Below are 18,198 nucleotides of genomic sequence, written 5' to 3'. Positions count from 1 at the left end.
GAGGAAATGAGGCTGGGGTGGAGGAGAAGGGTATTGGCTCTAGGGGGGTGCAAAGGGGCCATGGTCTGGGGGGAGGAGAAGGGTAATGGTTGGAGAGTGCAAAGAGGCCTTGGTTCTCAGGGTTGCAAAGGGGCCACAGCTGCAGGGGAGTGTGTACAGAGAGGTCACAGCTTCAGGAAGTGGGGGGTACAGAGGGGCCCCAGCCCCACACCTACCCAGAGGGCTCCTGTGGCAGTAGCTGTCCGGCTCCCCGCCAGGGATCCCTGAAGTCTCGACTGAAGGAATCAGGTAATATCTTGGCCACTTCTGGCAGAAGAGCAGCCAGGGCCATGGATGGTTAAAGACAGCTCAGGACAGGCAGCAGGGATGGTCATGCTCGAGGGAGTTGGCAGTCCCCGTGGGACTTGCATTACCTTTGGCTGCCCCACAGACTGGGTGCTCTCCTAGGCACCCGCGGCGCTGCTTGAGGTCAGGACAGGGCTCCCCTCCGTGCCGGGGCGGGACGGTGACCTGGCGGCTGCGGGCCTCACTGCCAACCCCACAAAGGGAGCTGCACCCACTCCACGGCCCCCAGGGCCCCACCACACAGCCCACCGCTGCTGGCAGGACAGGGGAGCAGAGAAGGAAGAGAGAGCTTCAGTGGCATGAAAGATGGAAGGAGGAGAAGAGGAGGTGCAGCACAGGGAAAGGGGAGAAAAAGAAGGGTCAGAGTGACCCTGTCAGCCCCTCTCCCCTGCCCCACCAGTGCAGTGGCATTGTGCACTGCTTCCGCAGGTCTTTGTCCCTACGCCACTGCCATAGCTCCGCATCGCGCTGAGCTGGGACCCCACTAATCTCCCCAGAGATTAGGGAAGGCTGACTGCTGCAATTGTCATGGGGGCCGCGGCCAGCACCATCCCGGGTTTGGGTCCCCAGGGTGGGCTGGCTCTGCACCCCCTAAGACCACGCTCCCTGTTTTGTCACCCACAGAGCACTCCCTGGTTCCAGGCAAGACACTGCCCACAGCAGTGGCAGGGGTGATACTGGGGCTCGTCTCACTCAGGTCCCACACTGACGATTTAGGCTTGCAACGACAGGGCTACCATCAGCTGCAGACCAGAGGCCACCCCTGTGGGTTCTCTTATTGCAATGGGAGCAGCCAGATGTTCAGCACAGAAAAAAGCAGAAAAATCAGGATATTGCTCCAAATCCAGCCCAGTCAGCATGCTCAGATGCATCCTGTTACTGCTAAAAGTACAGGGCTAACAGATAATAGCAAACACCTGCCACCAAAAGCAGCAGCCCAGGCTGGCAACCCCAGTCCCAGGGCTCCCCCTCAGCACGGGGTCCAGCTGGTGCCATCCCATCCCAACACTCACCGGCACGGTGGCACGCAGCATGGTAGTCCTCACAGCAGTCGCCTGTCCTCTCACAGTACGAGTCGCAGTAGCAGCGAGCCCGACGGGTGCCTGGGGCCCAGCAGGCATTGTTCCTGCCCGGGCAGCACTGGTGCGAGCAACCGCCCAAAGCACCTGCCAGGTAGCTGGTGGCCAGCAGGCAGCCCCCGCAGAGCAGCAGACCCCACATGGCACTGGGTGCCGACAAGCCCCTGCAGGGGATGGCTTTCCCCCTGCGCCAGCAAACACTGGGCGAGGAGCGAGGGCTGTAGCACCAGCGGCACTGGAAGCCCTGGCTGCACCGCCCCTGGGCTGGGCAGTGGGACAAAGCCCATTCCCTTCTGCTCCACCGCCCCTCGCTATTCCAGCTTTTCCCTCTGTAGCCAGGGTAAGGAGTTAATAAAATTAACCGGGATAGTTAATAAAATCCTACACATGGGATAATGTAACCCCAAAGCTGTGTGGGAGCATCTGTGAATGGGCACTGCTGGGCCGATGCTGACGCTCTCCTGCCAGTCCCAGCTTAGCCTCAGAGGACAATAGGATTTGGGTGTAATAGGGGACCCCATCCCCAATCCCGACCCACACCACAGGAGTCATTCGCTGCCCACTCAGCACTGCCTGGACACCAATGCAGCTGCTAAAGCCAGACTGATTTTATTCAAACTGTGAATGTAAAACAGAATAATAATTAAAAAAAAAAATAATAATTCAACCCTCAATGGCTTCAGAGCAGAAAGCCGCAGGTAAATCATGCCTGGGCTTGCTTTCTCCTCCTTCACCCTGCCATGTTAAGGCTGCGTTCATCACTAGTGACAGGAGAGAGGAGGGATGGGGCAAGACCCACGTCCCACAAACCCCCAGATTCCTTCACAGGAAGTTTGGCACAAATCCAGCAGGGCAGAGCGCAGTGGGACACAGGGCAGGGTTCCAGCCCCACGGTGGTGGGTGTTAGTGGGTCAGCATGAAGCTCCAAAAGCTACAGGATTACCTACGGGGCTGCAGCATGGCAGCAGGAGGGCAGATGAGGGGAATGTGGCAGAAGAAGGGGTTCACACCCCTGGCTGAGGGGCCAAGTCTGTAGCACAGGGCTGCGTCTCCTCACCCTGGCTCACACACGCGTCTCAACTGTAAATGGCAAGTGATGGGGCACCTGGCTCACCCCAGTCCCAGCCCCACAGTGACAAGAACAAAAGGCCTGGCTGCATGTGCCATCTTGGGAAGTGCCTTCTCAGCAGCCTGGAGCTGAGTGTGACCCCGAGGCTGGGATGCTGCACCTCAAGCGGTATCAGTGCCACCAGGGATGAGGGAGCCTGGGGCCAAAAAAGCGAGTTGCTGCCCTTCCATACCAGGGGGTGCAAGGCTGATGGTCCCCCCCAGAGCCGCTGCCAAGACCTGGTGCACTGCTCCCAGCCGGCAGTCAGCCCCAAAAGCTTCTGCCAGCTTTGATGCCTGGTGCACAACTTGGCCATTGCATCCCTATGGCTTCGGAGGACTATCAACATCCCCCAAAAGAGTTGCCCCCCGAGACACAAGGCAACCCTCCCAGGGGACACCTCACCCTGGATAACTGGCACTCGCAGGTGATGCGGGACCAGGGGGAAATGTCACCGGGGGACTGGGGCGGGCATAATCAGGATGCTGGAGGCCTGGGTGCTGGAATACTGCAGCCTCCTTTTGGCACACTAATAATTTGGCCTGCTCCAGAGCCTGTTCCTAAACATGAAAGTGGCTGGGTTTGGGGGGAGGGCACGCGTGTGGGGCAGACTTGGCCCCGGGCAGCACCAGTGGGCAGCTGCGGGCTTGGTCACGGCTTTCCAGCTGCAGCCCCAGGGGGCAAGGGAGGCTGGGGTGCCCTGGCCCAGCCCCCTCAGTCTGTTTTCCACACCTTGTTGAGGAACTTGACCACCTCATCGTAGATGACGAAGACAATGGCCACGTCGAGGCAGACACGGCCTAGGCGAGGCACTGTGCCCTTGTAAAACCTGGGATAGAAGGAGGCCATGGGACTGGATGCCCTTGCAGCCCTCTCCCCCGTCAGTCCCCCCTTCCTCCCTCGCCCACCCCCACCACAGTGCTTACGCCAGGGGCCCTTCATATTTCATGATCTGGTAGGCGCAGTCCCAGGTGCTCTTGTACTTGTGAGCTTCCAGCCCCTGCAGGACAGGAAAAGCAAGGTCAAAGGCTGGAGCCGGGGGGGCATCCAGAAGGATTCTGCCGGGGAGGCAGAAAGCTCGCGGTACACTGTGAGAAACCAATCCCCCTCCACCACTGCAGGCCACCAAACCCTGAGGGAACATCCCCACCTTTCAGCACCCCCACGGGCCTGGCTGCAAGAGAGCAGTGTCACCTCCCAAACCTCGCAAGCATTGGGTGCCTGCCCCAGGGGGCTGCACAAAACAGCTCCCAAACAGCGTGTGAACCTAGCCCGCTGCAGGCACAGGCATCTCCCAGTGCCGTACCTGCATCCTGGTCTTCACCACGTCCAAGGGGGTGTTGCCAAAGACACTTGCAGCTCCGGCGAGGGCTCCAAACACCCCCGTGACAAAGGGGTTGATCACCTTGTTGGGATCATCCCCTAGGATGGAGGAGAGATTGAGAGCAGAGAGGTGGTGTGAAGATGAAGCACAGCATCCTCAAGGGAGCCCACGGGCAAGGTCCCAGGTCCAGCTGCTCGTGGTCAGGGCTGGTGCTATGCTGAGTCAGGGGCTGAGGGCATTTGGAGGGGACTGTCCAGCAGCACCAGCCCCACAGAGCGCATGCAGCACTGAGGAGCTCAGGGTAAGAGTAGAGGTGATGTTCTAGCATTGAGACTCTTCAGCCCTGCAAACTAGCCCCCCCCCCACCCTGGCTTTCCTATTCCTTCATCATGAGAGCCTGATCCACAAGAAATGAAAGACACAGTGGTGGAAAGCCCAAGCCCAGCTCATGAAGACAGGCTCAGGGAGTGGCAGCTCAGCCAGAGTGACCTAGGGGGATGGGGGCACTATACCTTTGTACCAGTTCTTGAGGGAGGTCATGACGAAGAAGCGGATGGCTTGGTTTGATCCTTGCTTGAGGACAGTTGCGGTTAAGCCCTGGTAGGTCCCCTTTAGTCCTGCAGCAAGAGAGGGCATTTGTGGGGAGCACCGGCCTCACCCAGGCAAAGAGAAACCTCCCCAGGCAGCTGGTCCCAGCCTGCACCCATCCCCCACCTCCCACTCTGTCCCCTCAGTGTGGGGTACTGGAGGGAGACAGGACAGGACATCACTTCCCCTGGACTCACCCTGTTCCCGAACAATCTCCCGGACGCCATGGAAGAAGCCACGGTATTTGGGCTTGGGGGAGCACTGGTCATGGATAAACTTCACCTGCGGGGAGATGACACACTCATCCCAGCTGAGGCAAGGGGGTGATGCACCCCTGAAAGGCGGCCAGATGGCTCTCACCTTGCTCTAGGGACAGTCCCAAGAGCAGAGCTGACCCATGTGGGCAGGCAACGCCAGGTGAGAACACAGGGGATGCCTGCAACCCACAGCCAGCAGCGCATTTTGCAGAGGAGAACCTGGCAAATTGCCTCTGCATGCAACTGCATAGATTTTACAGTACTAAAATAGGGGATGGGATGGCTCCTGTGTAGGGGGGCCCCCCCCCCCCACAAACCAGAGCACGGAATGGGCCACAGCCGCTGGGCCTGACCTCTCCATGGGGCTTTCCAGCATCAGCTTTTCCCCTACAAAACCAGCCTGAGCAAACCCATGTGGTCCCAAGCCCCCCAAGAGCTGGGCATCCCTTGCTGCTGCCCCATCCAGGGGACGGGTGCCAGGGCAGGGGGACGCTGGCGGCTGCCTCCCACCTTTATGGTCTCCATGGGGCAGACCACCACCACAGCCTCGGCCACACCGGCGCCCAGCCCGCAAATGAGGCCGCGCGTGCTGTCCAGCCGCCCCTGCTCGTCTCTCATCTGGTTGCTGAGGAACTCGAACATCCCGAACCTGCGGAGGAGCCACCATGCCAACCCCCAGGCGCCCGGCTTGGGGGCTGCAGCCAGTTCTGGGTCTGTCCCCAGCAGCAGCCAGGCACCCTGCAAGAGCACCCTGCCAGTTCAGGAAAGCACCCAGTTTTGGCAAAATGCCACTGGGGACATCAAGGCCAAACCCACCCCCTCATTCACTGCCCCCTGAGGTCCCCTCCACTTATCCTGTGCCACAGGGACACCTACCTGACAGCAGCCTTAGGGATGGAGCCATACACCAGCGAGCTGAGCCCCCGGTACAGCCCCCGGATGCCATGGTCACGGACGGTCTGCTTCACGCAGTCCCCTGTGGCAAAGCACAGTGGCACCACCATCACCAGCCACACCAAGGGCCACCATGTCACACCACCACCCACCCCACCAAACCCCACTGCCTGCCCCACACCCAGCCAGGCTTATGCAACATCCAGATCCAACCTGCAGGTTGGGGCAGGGCACCGGATGTGCACTCACCGATGCCCTTGTAGCGGGGAGGGTTTGCCTTCTCGTCCAGCTGTAGCTGCGTCTTCACATACTCAGTGGGGAACGTGATGCAGATCTCTATTCCTCCAGCCAGGCCACCTGGGTGGGAGAGGAGGGGATGCTGGGACTGAGAGTAGTGCCGTGCCCATCCAGCGCTGCGTGGCAACTGACAGCTCCATGATGGCTAAGCCTGAGACTTCTGGCAGCCAGGTCTGGGCTGGGATGCGGTGTCCCTGTCTTTGCCAAACCCCTGGGGACTTCACATGGCAGCAAGACCCCACACCAACCTGGCACCCTGTACAGGCATTATTGTCTGGCCATGGGAAGAGCCGGTGAGACGATCAGCCAAAGGAGCCGGAAAACACCGCACCTTTGGCTGCTGTTTCAGTACTGTTTCCCCCTCAAAGGCACCTCTCGCCCTCCAGAGCCCTGCACGTGAGCTGCCAGCACATGCATCTGTAAACCCCACAGAGCCCAACAGAGCTGCATGAGGCCCAGCACCGCTCCCCCAGCACCAGAGGGAGCCCATTTGCAGACCTGGCCATACCAGCGCACAAGTGCAATTATCATCAAGCCTGTCCAGCCACCCTGGGCTCACGCAGCAGCAGCTGCTGGGAACTGATTACACCGGCTGAAGCCTTTCCCACCACAGCCCAGGGACACACCGGCAGCAAGCAACAGCAGCTCTGAGTGGTTCAGCTCCCCATGGCATGCTATAAACACCTGCAGCTGGTCCTGTCACGAGCTGTGCCTGGGCAGCAGGGCCAACCCCAGCTGGGCTGGAGGTCCCAGGAGCTGGGCTCACCCCTGGCCAGCCGATGGCCACGCAGCTCAGTTTCCTGCATCAAAGTGCAGCGGGAGCTCTTTGTGCTGGGGCAAGGAGGAAGTGCAGGGCTGAGCCAGGCTCCCCCAGGCCTCACAGGGCCAAACTCTGCTTGCAGCCCAGGCCAGGCCAAAAGTCAGCACTGGGTCAAAGCTCCTAACTGGTGGCCTCCCCGGGACAGGGCGCTGGGGAGCCCCAGGATGCTGCCACTGGGGCTGGGCACCCACCAGAGCAGCCCCCGAAGGCCTCCTGGCTCCTTGCCCAAGGATGGTGACTTGGGTCCCAGTCCCACAGGACGCGGCTCAGCATGGGGGCATGGTTAGATGCAAGCTCACAGTTGGGGACAGGTCTGCCCTCCACCAGTCCAGCCACGTCCTCAGTGTGACTCAACAGCACTGTGGCTCCTGCCACAGCCACCCCGGCACACAGCCTCAATGGCACAGCCCCACTGCAGCCCAGGGGACACGCTGTGTTCCTGAGGAGGGATGTCCTGCCATCGTGGAAAGGGCCAGCACAGGGGCTGGTTGCAGCAGTGGGTTATCCTGCTCTGTGGCAAAATGCAGCCCCAGCACTGCACAGCGGAGCATAGCTCAGCTTATCAGCACCTTCCAAAGTACCCTGCAAGGGGACATTGATAGGGGACACCACAGTCCACAGGACAAGGAGATCAGCCACGGCTGCTTCCCATGGCAGTAGCAAGTGACCCCAGCTCCTCAGACCAGGGTGATTTCTCACATAGTCTTATTTCTTCTCTATGGCCTCCAAATTTACAAGAGACCCTTAATCTCTCTGGTGCTGCCTCCATCTCCCCCCTGCAGCATGTCACCAGCAAAGCCACTCGCCCAGTGTGGGGATGTCCCAGCAGGCAGGCTGGCATCCCCTGGGGCACTGCTGCCTTCTCTCAGCTGCATCCTTCTGGAAGGAAAGGAAAGAAGCCTCACTGTACTCCCTCTTGCAGCTGGGCAGCTCCCACCTTAAAACAGCCTGATCCTGGTTTGTTTCCCCCAGGCACAAGGAGCAGCCGGCTGCTTCTGGCCTCTTCAAGGCACCGAAGAAGCCGTGCCAGCACTCAGCACAGCCTGGGACCATGGGAAAGCGCAGCCCCACACTCCCAAGAGCATCCCCTCTCCTACCACAGGCACGTCAGGGATAGGAAACGCCACCAGCACCCAGTGACAGCACCTGGCCAAAGGGCAGGGCCCACCAGCCCAGCCTGGCAGCATCCCAGCTCCATGGGGCACCAGGGACAGAATGAAAGGCCAGCCCAGCTCTACCAGAGCAGACAAAGGCCCCTTGTTTCCCCCTGTGTTCTCAGGCGAGGATGAAGCCGCTCAGCCTGTGCCAGGCAAGCGCTTCCCGGGAGGCAGTGATGGGTGACCACCTTTACGCCCCCATGGCGCCCTGTGCTTGGACAGCGTGGAAGGAAGCTGCTGGCAGCCACAGCAAGGCTGGCTCATGCCACTACAGCCAGCTGCGCCCTGGGGCACCACGGGAGGACAGCCACCATCCCCAGAGCTCTCCTGCTGCCCCCTCAAACCTTTCCCATCCTTGACATGTCCATCAGAGATGGAAGACACTGCCAATCTCATGGCACTGGGACCTGCCAGCACTGCAAAGTCTCCTGCAAAGCTGAACAGCTCCTGCAGGAGCACCAGGCAGGTCCCTGGCGAGCAGCATCATGAGGAGCAGCATCCTCCAGCTGGGTGGAACAGTGTCCAAACAGCCCAGCACAGGCTGGCACCTCTCAGCACTACTACACACCACTGTGCCACCAGCTCTGCTGCTACTACAGCCACATGAATGCCCCAGGTACTACCAAGGCCACTGCTCTCCCTCCTACACTGCAGACCTGAAGTGCTGGACATTTTAAGAATCATAAATATTTGTCCCCCCTCTGTCCTCCAGCACCAGTTGCTGCTTCAGCACCTCCAGGAGCCAGAGAGCAGAGAAATGCCCTGGACAATCACCAGTCCAGGTGCCTCCCTGGCATGCCACAGCATGCTCACTGACCCCAGCTGCAGCAGAGGACACCCCAGGGTTTGTGCAGGGTGGCAGGGACAGGGCTTAACGCTGGTGCCCTTATCACCTCTGTCACTGCTCACTGGGGACAGGTGAGGGGAGCTGGCCTGAAGGCTGCCCTGCCGCTGCACAGCTCCAACACTCATCAGGTGGCTGGACACAGAGAAATCACAGAGCAAGAGAATGGGTTTGTTCAGGGAAACGCACCCGGAAGAAGATCCTCTCCCTTGCCCTGCTCAGGGACATGTGCTGCCTGGGTGTCCAGGTCCCCTCCCCCAGTGTTGCTCTGGCTCCCAAATCCCCCCAGCAGGGACTCCACACAAACTCCATGACTTGGGGCAATTTTTTCCTGTTTTCCTCTGCCTGCAGAGACAGGATGGCACAAACCACTCGCTTGCAGCCTCTTCCTGAGACCCACCAGAGGTCCCACTCTGCTGTCAAGCGTCCTCTCCCCACACCATTTTATTCCAGTGGAAACCTTACTCTATGCAAATAGAACACCCTGTTGCCCACAAGCAGCAGCTCTTTCCACCACCCCTCCCTTGCCAGAGCTGCTGAGGGCTTTGCAACCTGTTTACTCAGACTTTAACTAGCAGCTTCAGCTCTTGCAACACTGCAGAGTCAGCAGGAACAGCCAGCAGCAAGCGCTCGGGAGGTGAAAGAGCAAGCAGGGCAGCCCAGATGCGGAGCCAAGGTTCTCAGCTATTAGCTGGATGCAGTGGAGCCAAAGAAGAGGACGTCCTTCAGGGAAGGTTGCTCTGCCCAGCCCCAGAGAAGGTGCCTCTGGTGGGGGGATCCTCCTCCCAGTGCCAGGAATGGCTCCTCACCTGCAGCGAGCCTCCAAGTGCCCTGATGACAGCAATCCCAACCCCGCAGGTCCAGGGGGGAAGGGAGCGAAGGAAAAAATACCTTTGTCAGCCACTTAGCATGGTTTTCCCAGAAAAAGTTTAGCTCTCCTTTGCAGAGGGGCCAGCAGAGTTATTCAAGGATGCAGCCACAGCCCTCGGGCACCGCTGGGGAGAGCTGACGTGAAGAAGAGGGTTTCTGAGGACAGTGGGAAGGTGCTGCCCCCATGACGTTCACACAGCGTGTGACGGCATCAGCACATCCAGTTTCAGCTAATGACCTCAAACCACATTAGCCAAGCAGCTTATAGGGACACTGCCAGCTACCCCGCAACCAGCATGTCCCTGGGACCCCAGCTCTGGCACCCTCACAGGGTGGGTGCCGAGGGCAGGAGAATGAAGCCATGACGGGGAAGACGAGCAGAGCCCCAGGGGCCGACACAAACTAAGGCCACGCAGCTGCAGCTGGCACTCCCTGCAAACCCTTACCCAGAGGCAAGCAAGCACCCACTGCCCTGTTTGGGAGCCACAGAGAGGCACAAGGTGGCACTGGCCCTCTGCCACTCCTGCAAGTGACTGTGCCTGCCAAAGCATCCTGCTCCTGCAGACAGAGCAGCAGGACTCTGTGCAGCTCTGATGAGAAGTGAGCACTTGGAGAGCCATTTCAGCCTCTCCATTTTAAGGGTAATTTCACATGCAGACACACCAAGCACCTGATCTCCATACAAAAAGCTCCTTTTAACTTCCTATTCAGTGGGATCCTTTCAGGCCAGAGGACATTATTCCTAAGGGCCTGGAAGCAAAGCAGCAGAGCTCTCTCAAGGACCTCATTGCCTGAAGATTGCCCCACCTGGCTGCAGGTCACAGGGCAGCAGGATGGCACAAACAGGCTTCCATCTCCTCTCCAGAGGAGAGGCAATCCTGCCTGCCTCATGGATGCCGTGCTTACAATTCTTGTCTTGGTGCCCTTCCTCATTAGCCAAGATAGCTTTCAGAGCTGGGGAAATAAAATACAAAAGATACTAAGAATCAAACACCAGCAGAGTGCTACAAATCAGGGAGGCAGAAATACCTTCCACCAGCTCATGACAGTTCTCTGCAGCCCAGGTGCTGCCCCATCAGCAGCACAGATCTCTCTCCCTGCCACCAAGGGATTGAGCCCCTCTTGGCAGCCACGCATGCTGCTCTTGAGCCACACCATTAGCGTAACCCAGCTAAGGGCAGCAGTGGAGATATTCTACCATGCCTGCAGTGGTGAAACAGGTTTAACAGGCTCCACCCTCCCCACTGCCATGGGCCACCTTGTGAAACAGGATCGGGGCAGAATCTGGCTCCAGGAGCAGGCAGGTGCCTCATTGGGGACACTGCTCTCCCAGAGAGCTTGCTTTCAGCAAGGCTAACACCACGGTCCTCACCTGGGCACCTCCTTCTGCCACCCACGGCCCTTCACCACCCATCCACAGCCCCATCCTTGGGGAAAACCACCACAGGGGCTGCTCTGCAGGGAAAGATATTATATGGCACCGAGATCAGGGAGGGCTGCTTCCCCAAATCAGACTGCCAGAAGATTACCCCTGTTTTGGTTAGAAGGGCAAAGACACATTCTGCAATGGGTTAGCTTGTCTCAGAGGGCATCTATACCCTGCAACAGGGCTAGGGCCCTTGGACGGTCTCCTATCTGAGAGGGGCAAGGCCAGAGGGGGCATGGGGGTTCAGTATGTCCCTTGGTAAATACACATGTGGCTGCTTTTGTCACAGGATCGTGCTGCGGCCTGGCTGGTGAAAGTCTGATCCCCCACTAGGGATACACCAAACACAGAACAACAAACATGAAACACGCCTCTCTGTACCCCATGCCATCGGTTGGGTAAACAGCCCTGTGCAAATAGTGCTGCAGATAAAGCCATGAATGGGATGGGGTAATTTGTCCCTAACCTTACTGGAATTGTCCTGTTTCAACAGGCCATCCTTTCACAACCCACTCATTCATTGCCTCTTTGCATTTACCTCTCAGTGGGCCAATATTGCAATAAATCATTATTATATTTTAAACTTCTTGGCTGTAGGTATGATGGTAGAAGCCATTTCCTTTTGCTCACAGTCACAGCCTGCAGTGCTGAGATCACTTTTGGGGACTGCCAAGTCCCCCACCCCAGCTCAACTCACCTTCACCCCACTGCGCCGCGCACCCCGAGGCCCTGGCTCTGCTGCCGAGCTGGCTCCTGGCCAACCCATCACCCTGCTTCAGCTATCTACTTTTTAAGCGTGCAAAAATCTTTTAAAGACAGGCAACAGGGAGCTGATGTCAGAGCCCAGGGCTGCTGGACACTTCGCCCAGCAGAGCCCCATCATTGGATGAGGGAGCCACTGCTGGGACCGAGGCTTCCTTGGGGACAGGCTCTGGGCCCCAGCCACCAGCACAGGGCAACGACTGCTGTACCCGGCACTGGAGCACAGTAAGAGAGAAGAGGTGGCAAGAAATCAAGCCCTGCTGTCAGGAGGTGACCCGAGACCTCAGGATACTGCACAGGCAGGAGCAGGGAGGCTGCATTGGCATGCACCACACAAGGCCATCAGAGATGAGAGATGCTGCAACATCCCTGAGCTGTCAGCTCGCAGTGCTCATTGCCTCTGGGAAGACGGATGGCTCCTTCCGATCATTCACATCAACCCAAAGAAAATGGCTGCCTGCAGAATGTCAAGCAGAGCATCACACATGCAAGTATCTCAAAAACTCACATTTCAAACCCCAGGGTTAACCCCAGCTCACACCAGAATTCACTCAGACTGAACAAACCAGGCACCTCGATGTGGCTTCCCAGTCCTGGGGCTGACAGCCCCCTCCCACCAAAACCCTTGGGGATGCTGTAGGTTTCTGCAGAAGCTGCAGTCCACGAGGGCTCACAGGCAGGCAAGGATACACTCATTGCCAGCATCTCCTGCCCACTCTCCAAACAGATGACAGGCAGGAGAGGCAACCTCAGGGGAAGCCACAGCCAGGTGTGATGCATCAAGAGCCAGCAGCCCTGGTGAGACTAGTTCCCTCCACGTTCACCAATCCCTCCCCCACAGCTGTGTTCAGCCCACCACCCGGCACCCCTCCAGCCCAGCATCGAGGCAGGGAACATCCTCTACTCTGCTGTGAGTACCAGTCATCCATATAAAAGCCAGAGAGTGTGCTGGACCACAGTCATTCCCAGCAGCACAATCTCTCTCCCACGAGGGCAATGGCCCTAGAAGCCCAGGTAGACTTGGGACTTTTGGGAAAGGAGTCCTACTCTGCAACAAACAAGCCTCAGCTTTCAAACCCAGTCCCTGACTCCTCTCCTCTGTAGGTACAGCATTTCCCAAGAAAGATCATATCAAGAGATTAACAAAGAAGAAGAAACTGAAGCTCTAATTACTGCTTTGCTTCTAATGTGATCCTGGACTCTTTGCTAAATGTGTGCTTCGTGCCCTACCCTGCAGGCTCTTCTCTTTCTCCCTGCAGAGTCCCTGCTGCCCATGCTTCCCCCGGGACGTTGGTGTCTGCCACTGCTATTTCCCAGCAGTACTCAAAGTTTACAGCAAACATTAGCGCAACAGCCATGACCATTGCAAGTTCTTTCCAAATCAAGCACCATGTAGGACAGCATCCAGGCACCCTGCCTCCCTGACCAGGCAGGATCAGGTGTAGGCAGGAACACCAACTGTGCACTAGCCCTCGGGTAAGCCGAGCTACCACGTGAAGAGCAAGGCAGCTAGGAGCTTCTCCGTGGGAGGGAGCAAACCCCAGACTTCAAAGCTGGCTAAAAACAGAGTAAGACTGTACTTAAACTCTGGGCAGGGCAGGCAAAGCCTTTCATCAAATGGCCGCTGCTAACCAGGAGCAAAGTTCTCAGGAGGAGGGCAGGGGATTGCCTGCAAAATGGTGAGGACCATTTGCAGTGGGCTCTAAGTAGTCCTGGCAGGCTGGCCCGAGCTGATCTAACGGCCCTGCAGTACCAAACATCTCAGCAAGGAGCCCCCCAGGGAAACACAGGGGTGACCACCAGCACTCCTGCCTAACCACACGCTGCCTTTATCTCAAGCTCCCCGCTTGCTCGATGTGGCATGGACCCATGCTGGGAGCTGCACAGTAGACCAGCAGCAACCATCCCCGCAGGAGGCTGGCAAGAAGGACAAGAGCCTGCCAGGCTAAAGGGCTTGTTTGAAAACCATGGCATAGAAATGGAAAACGGGCTGTAGGGGAGCTGGAAGACATGGCTGGACTCCCAGGTCTGCCTGCTAACAGGTTATTACCCAGCAGAAGAGACACGAGCTGGTCCTCAAACCAGCTCGTGAGTTCAGATTAAAATTACACTAGCTTTACAACAGGTAACTGATCCAGGAGATGAATTAGAAAGACAAATATAATATCAATTTCAGCATAAAGCCTGCAAGTTTACCAGTATTTTAACCAAATGGAAGCTAAGGCATGTTATACCAAATCTCAGCGTCCTACAGCCATGTCCCTTCTGACCCAGTGCCAGGTTCCCCAAACCAACTTTGTACCATCAGTTCAGAGCCTAGTGGACTCTTCCCCTGGCAAAGGTGGTATAGGGGCTGGGCAGTGGCAGGGATCCGCATCCACTCAGCTCTGCCCTCTGGAAGCCCAGTCTGCCATGGAGCAACCCCATCGCTGCCAGGACTAAGTCCTGGCAGTGATGCCCACCCAACCGGCCAGGACAGCCAAGCTGGCTTCGTGTGCTTTGGCCACGCACAGCCACGGCACTGGCAGCAGCACAAGGCTGTGTGGTCACAGCAAGGTAAAGTGCTGCCTTGGCACACGACCACTGCTTGGACAAAAGAGAGCCCATTAACAAATTAATTTTTAACTTTGCATTTGTCTGTTGCGACAACTGAAGAAGAGCAGCTCTTAGCAGCCAGACCTTCACTTGTGCCTCTTCAGAAGAGCCAGTCCCAGCCTCCTCAGGTCTGGGTAGCACGAGGAAGCTGTGCCTTCCTGACAGAGGATCTCAATTACACACAGGGTCTGAGAGGAGATATGCATCCAGGATGGAATGACGGCTTCTTATTTAAGTCCACCAATACAAGGCTGACAAAGCACAGCACAGTAGGATGTCCATTTTGAACACCTCCACCTCTCCAGAAGGTTGAGCTTTGGAGCACATGCCCTTGCTGTGCAGACAGATGTCAGATGAGAAATCCTGAGAGCATCACCAAACTCCTTAAAGACAGCAGAGACAGCCACAAATGGCACTGCATCCCCTCAGCAAGGGGCTGGAGGGCTGAGCAGATCAGGACACAGGGAGTTAACAGCAGCTTTCTCCTATTTTTGTGGTTCTCTAATACAATTAGATGCCACAGAGACTTGGCTGGACTTCTGCCCATTAACCAATTACTCTGATTTGCTGCGTGCAAAGAGATGACTACCATCTCACTAGGGTCCGTCTTCCACCTCTGCAGCCTCACATGGACCCAGAAGGGCTCCTCCGAGTGGGAGCACGTGCAGCTTTGTGCTATGTTGCCCAACGTGACACCCGGCAGAGGCCACAAGCACTGTGTCCCTTCCTTTACACCAGAACAGCTTCCAGACACCCACGACAACTCTCCTGGCCAAGGAGAGTGGGGAAGCCTGCCAGAGTATGGCAATAAGCTATCCACAGCTGATGTTCCATGATTACAGACCTAAGCAAAGGCTATGAAAGTCCCCTGACACCGGCCCAGACAGCGAGAATCTGATGCACCACGCCTAGGCAGTGAGTTGGGAAGATTGGACGGGGAGCAAGCTGCCTGTCTTTCCCATCCTAAACACTTGCACCCATTCCCCATGGCGCTGACGTCTCCAGCAGTCCTCCGGAGCTGCGCAAGGGGAGGCCGACCACCACAGCAAGGGCAGTGGCACAGCTGGAGCAGCAAGGGCTCAACTCCCTGCACCCTGGGAGGGCGGGCACAGCTTTGGTTCTCCCAGTCCCTGCTACAGGAGGCTGAAGCTCTGACCTTAGAGGGGAGCAGAGACTTGGACAGACAAACAAAGGCACAATCATAGGAGGAAGAATTGGCTGGAAAACACAAAAGCTCTAAACACGCAAATCAAGTGGAGACCATGGTGGCTTATTTCAAAGGGAAAACACTAATCTCCACTCTGGGAATTGTCCTGCAAGTGGCAGGAGAAACCAGGGAGCTAATGAACGGCTACAAAGGAGTTTAACAAGCCTTTGACTGTCTTGGATTCCGTTCAGCTCAAAGCTCAAACCAATTAGAAGCAGAAGGAAGGGCATTAACTCTGCAGTTACTGCTGCGCTTAGAGCCCGTTTAGATCCCACCGAAATGGTTAAAACTGGATGATAAAACATGCCCCGATCCACGGGGACTGATGCTGAGACACAAAGGAGTGACCATGAAGCTGTAAGAGGAGCTGTAAAACAGTGTGCAAGACACGGCTGGAGCAGAAAAAACCTGAGCGCTGCAGCTTCAGCTTTCTCCCTTAACATCTTCGGGGGGTGCATAAGGAGGTTCCCTGCTGCTGCCTCTTCCAGCTCCCTCCTGCTAACGTGAAAACCTAGCTACAAAAAGCTAAGTCTAGCTAACCTTGCTAAACAATGCTACTGCCGAAACCCCTCCGTTTACCCTGCGTTACTATAGCAAGTACCCTGACACCTCCCCAGCGAGGCCACAGGTTGCAGGAGCAGCCTCACGGGACGCTGCCGCCCGCGCCGGGCGCGGCGGGAGCCCGGGGAGGCAACGCCCAAGCTCGGGACACGTCTGCTGGACCGCTCCGGCTGCCGCCAAGGGGAAACCCCGCTCCACCGAGGGGCTGCAGCCGGAGAGCGGCGTCTCACGGGCCGGCTCCGGGGGCTGCCGCGGCGGAGCGGCCGGTCCCGGCGGGTCAGCAGAGACAGAGCTCCGGCGGGGCGCGCGCTGCCTCCGGGACGGCTCGCGGCAGCCCCCGCCCAGCGCGGATGCCCGCGGCGGCCCCACCCGGAGGGCGCTTACCTGCCAGGATAGCCTTGCCGGGGTGGGTGAGCTTGGCCTTGCCGGCGGGGGCGGCGGCAGCCAGACGGCGGGGCGCGGCTGGGGCGGGCATGGCCGCGTCTCCTGCGCTGCCCGGCGGCGGCGGCCGGAGCCCTATTTGAGGGCGGCGCCCGCGAAGGGGCGGCCCCAGTGGCGTCACATCCTCAGGCGGCGGGGCGGGGCCGCTGAGGATGAGCCGGCGGCGGCAGCGCCGCTGCGGAAATGGCGATTTCTTACCCCGCTCCCGGAAATCCCTGGAGAAATCCCCCCGCGCGGGTTCCAGGCAGAGGCGGGAGGCGCAGGGACTCGCCTGGCGCTGCCACTGCTCCCTGAACAGCCTCAGGCAGCGCCCCCGGGCGCACTCGGCCAGCACTGGCTGCAAAAAGCACCCTAAAGCCCCCCCCGGTCAGAGCGCCCACTGCTCTCGGCCGAAGGTGGACTTGGCCTCCAGGTGCCCAAGCGCACTTCTAACGGGTGGGTTTTTTTCTGTTCTCGTGGCCTCTGCTTGAAGCATTAGCGCTTCAGTCGGTGAGGAGGCAAGGAAAGGCCCCGGGCAGTAACCACCTGTGAACACCTCTCACTGTAACCGAAGCACGCTCACTGCCTGTGATTGCAGACACTTCGGGCTTGTTTCAGATAATGTTTAGTTTTTTAGGGGAGATTTATTACCTAATGCTCCTAAATAACAGCTACTCAGTGCTCAGGTTAGCAGTACTGGAATGGCAAAAATAAGACAAATCCTTTCAAAGATGGCAAACAAATGGAAGTGCATTTGGATTTCTGATTAATCTCTGCAGCTCTTGGCTACCTTTCCATCAAGTTACCATATAACGTCAATGTCTGCTTGTAGACACACTGATGCAAGACCATGATCAACTTCACAACAAAGCCTAGCTCTCACAGATTCCCGAATCTGCCCAAGAAAATACTATGCCACATGCTTAATTCTCATCAGCCTCAGGGGGATCCGCAACAGTGCTTGCTTTGCTGAACAGGGAAAGGATTATTCATATTTAATCGCATGCAGATTGCAAGCCATCTCAACTTGACCTCCAAGAAGCTGCTAACTATACCTGTCAGCAGAAAGCCTGAAGGAGAAGAGCGTCTAAGGAAGATAAGCAACCCCTGAAATACCAGAGGCTGCAAAAGGTGCATGTTAAATCCCCATAAGTGACTTACACGAAACTAAAGAGGATATCAAGTTCTCTATCTTACTGTTCTCAGCTCAGGAATTTTCATGGAAATAACTTTCTGACAATCTGAACCCATTTCCCTTGCTGGTGCTTGGTTCATTTCTGCTAACATAGAAAGATACAAGAATTGTGAAATACATAGTTAGGTGCTATTGCAGCCTGTACACCTCACGGCATCCCTCCAAGCCCTAATAATCCAAATTAAAAAGAACTACTGAAGATGAAAGCAACTCCCATGATTTTTTTTAAATGCAAGCACTGATTGCAGACAGAGCTTTCTGATCCTAGAAAGCACATAAACAATGACCACACCTGATCAGTTCCAACTTATCCCTCCCTGGCCCCTACCCAAAATGAGGTGGGGTTTTCTGTTTTGTTTTGGGGGTTTTTTTGGGGGTGGGTGGGTTGTTAGTTTTTTTAATTGGCACAGCTTGGTGCACACCATAGTTTCAGAGACCACAAGTGGTCA

The 18,198-nt window shown here is 57.2% G+C and overlaps 2 protein-coding genes across 2 annotated transcripts in view; both read right to left on the bottom strand.

Moving 5' to 3' along the window:
- LOC106889219 (somatomedin-B and thrombospondin type-1 domain-containing protein-like) overlaps nt 1-1,875 on the bottom strand; it is a 7,456-nt gene extending 5,581 nt beyond the window's left edge. Inside the window, exons 1-3 of the mRNA XM_014944048.1 lie at nt 1,359-1,875; nt 414-596; nt 216-306 (exon numbers count right to left, since the gene is read on the bottom strand). Coding sequence (XP_014799534.1) covers nt 216-306; nt 414-596; nt 1,359-1,566 — 482 coding nt within the window. The 5' untranslated portion in view covers nt 1,567-1,875. The remainder of the gene's footprint in view (nt 1-215; nt 307-413; nt 597-1,358) is intronic.
- A 135-nt stretch (nt 1,876-2,010) lies between these two features.
- SLC25A1 (solute carrier family 25 (mitochondrial carrier; citrate transporter), member 1) lies at nt 2,011-16,674 on the bottom strand. The gene is made up of 9 exons (XM_014944046.1): nt 16,519-16,674; nt 5,845-5,952; nt 5,578-5,677; nt 5,212-5,350; nt 4,642-4,726; nt 4,369-4,473; nt 3,839-3,954; nt 3,459-3,532; nt 2,011-3,361 (listed from the first exon to the last, which is right to left on the bottom strand). The coding sequence occupies exons 1-9, from the start codon at nt 16,607-16,609 to the stop codon at nt 3,247-3,249; spliced, it is 933 nt and encodes a 310-aa protein (XP_014799532.1). The 5' UTR covers nt 16,610-16,674; the 3' UTR covers nt 2,011-3,246.
- Nucleotides 16,675-18,198: the final 1,524 nt, after the last annotated feature.

Source organism: Calidris pugnax, unplaced genomic scaffold (genome assembly GCF_001431845.1).
Source record: "Calidris pugnax isolate Ruff unplaced genomic scaffold, ASM143184v1 scaffold138, whole genome shotgun sequence".
In the NCBI taxonomy this organism is placed as follows: domain Eukaryota; kingdom Metazoa; phylum Chordata; class Aves; order Charadriiformes; family Scolopacidae; genus Calidris; species Calidris pugnax.
This window is presented reverse-complemented; position numbering and strand designations above follow the sequence as displayed.

Coding starts and splice junctions, on each gene's coding strand:
- SLC25A1 (XM_014944046.1), bottom strand. CDS start 16,609: ATGCCCGCCCCAGCCGCGCCCCGCCGTCTGGCTGCCGCCGCCCCCGCC. Junction 4,727..5,211: donor GCCCCATGGAGACCATAAAG/GTGGGAGGCAGC, acceptor ATCTCCCCGCAG/GTGAAGTTTATCCATGACCA. Junction 3,362..3,458: donor AAATATGAAGGGCCCCTGGC/GTAAGCACTGTG, acceptor CTTCTATCCCAG/GTTTTACAAGGGCACAGTGC.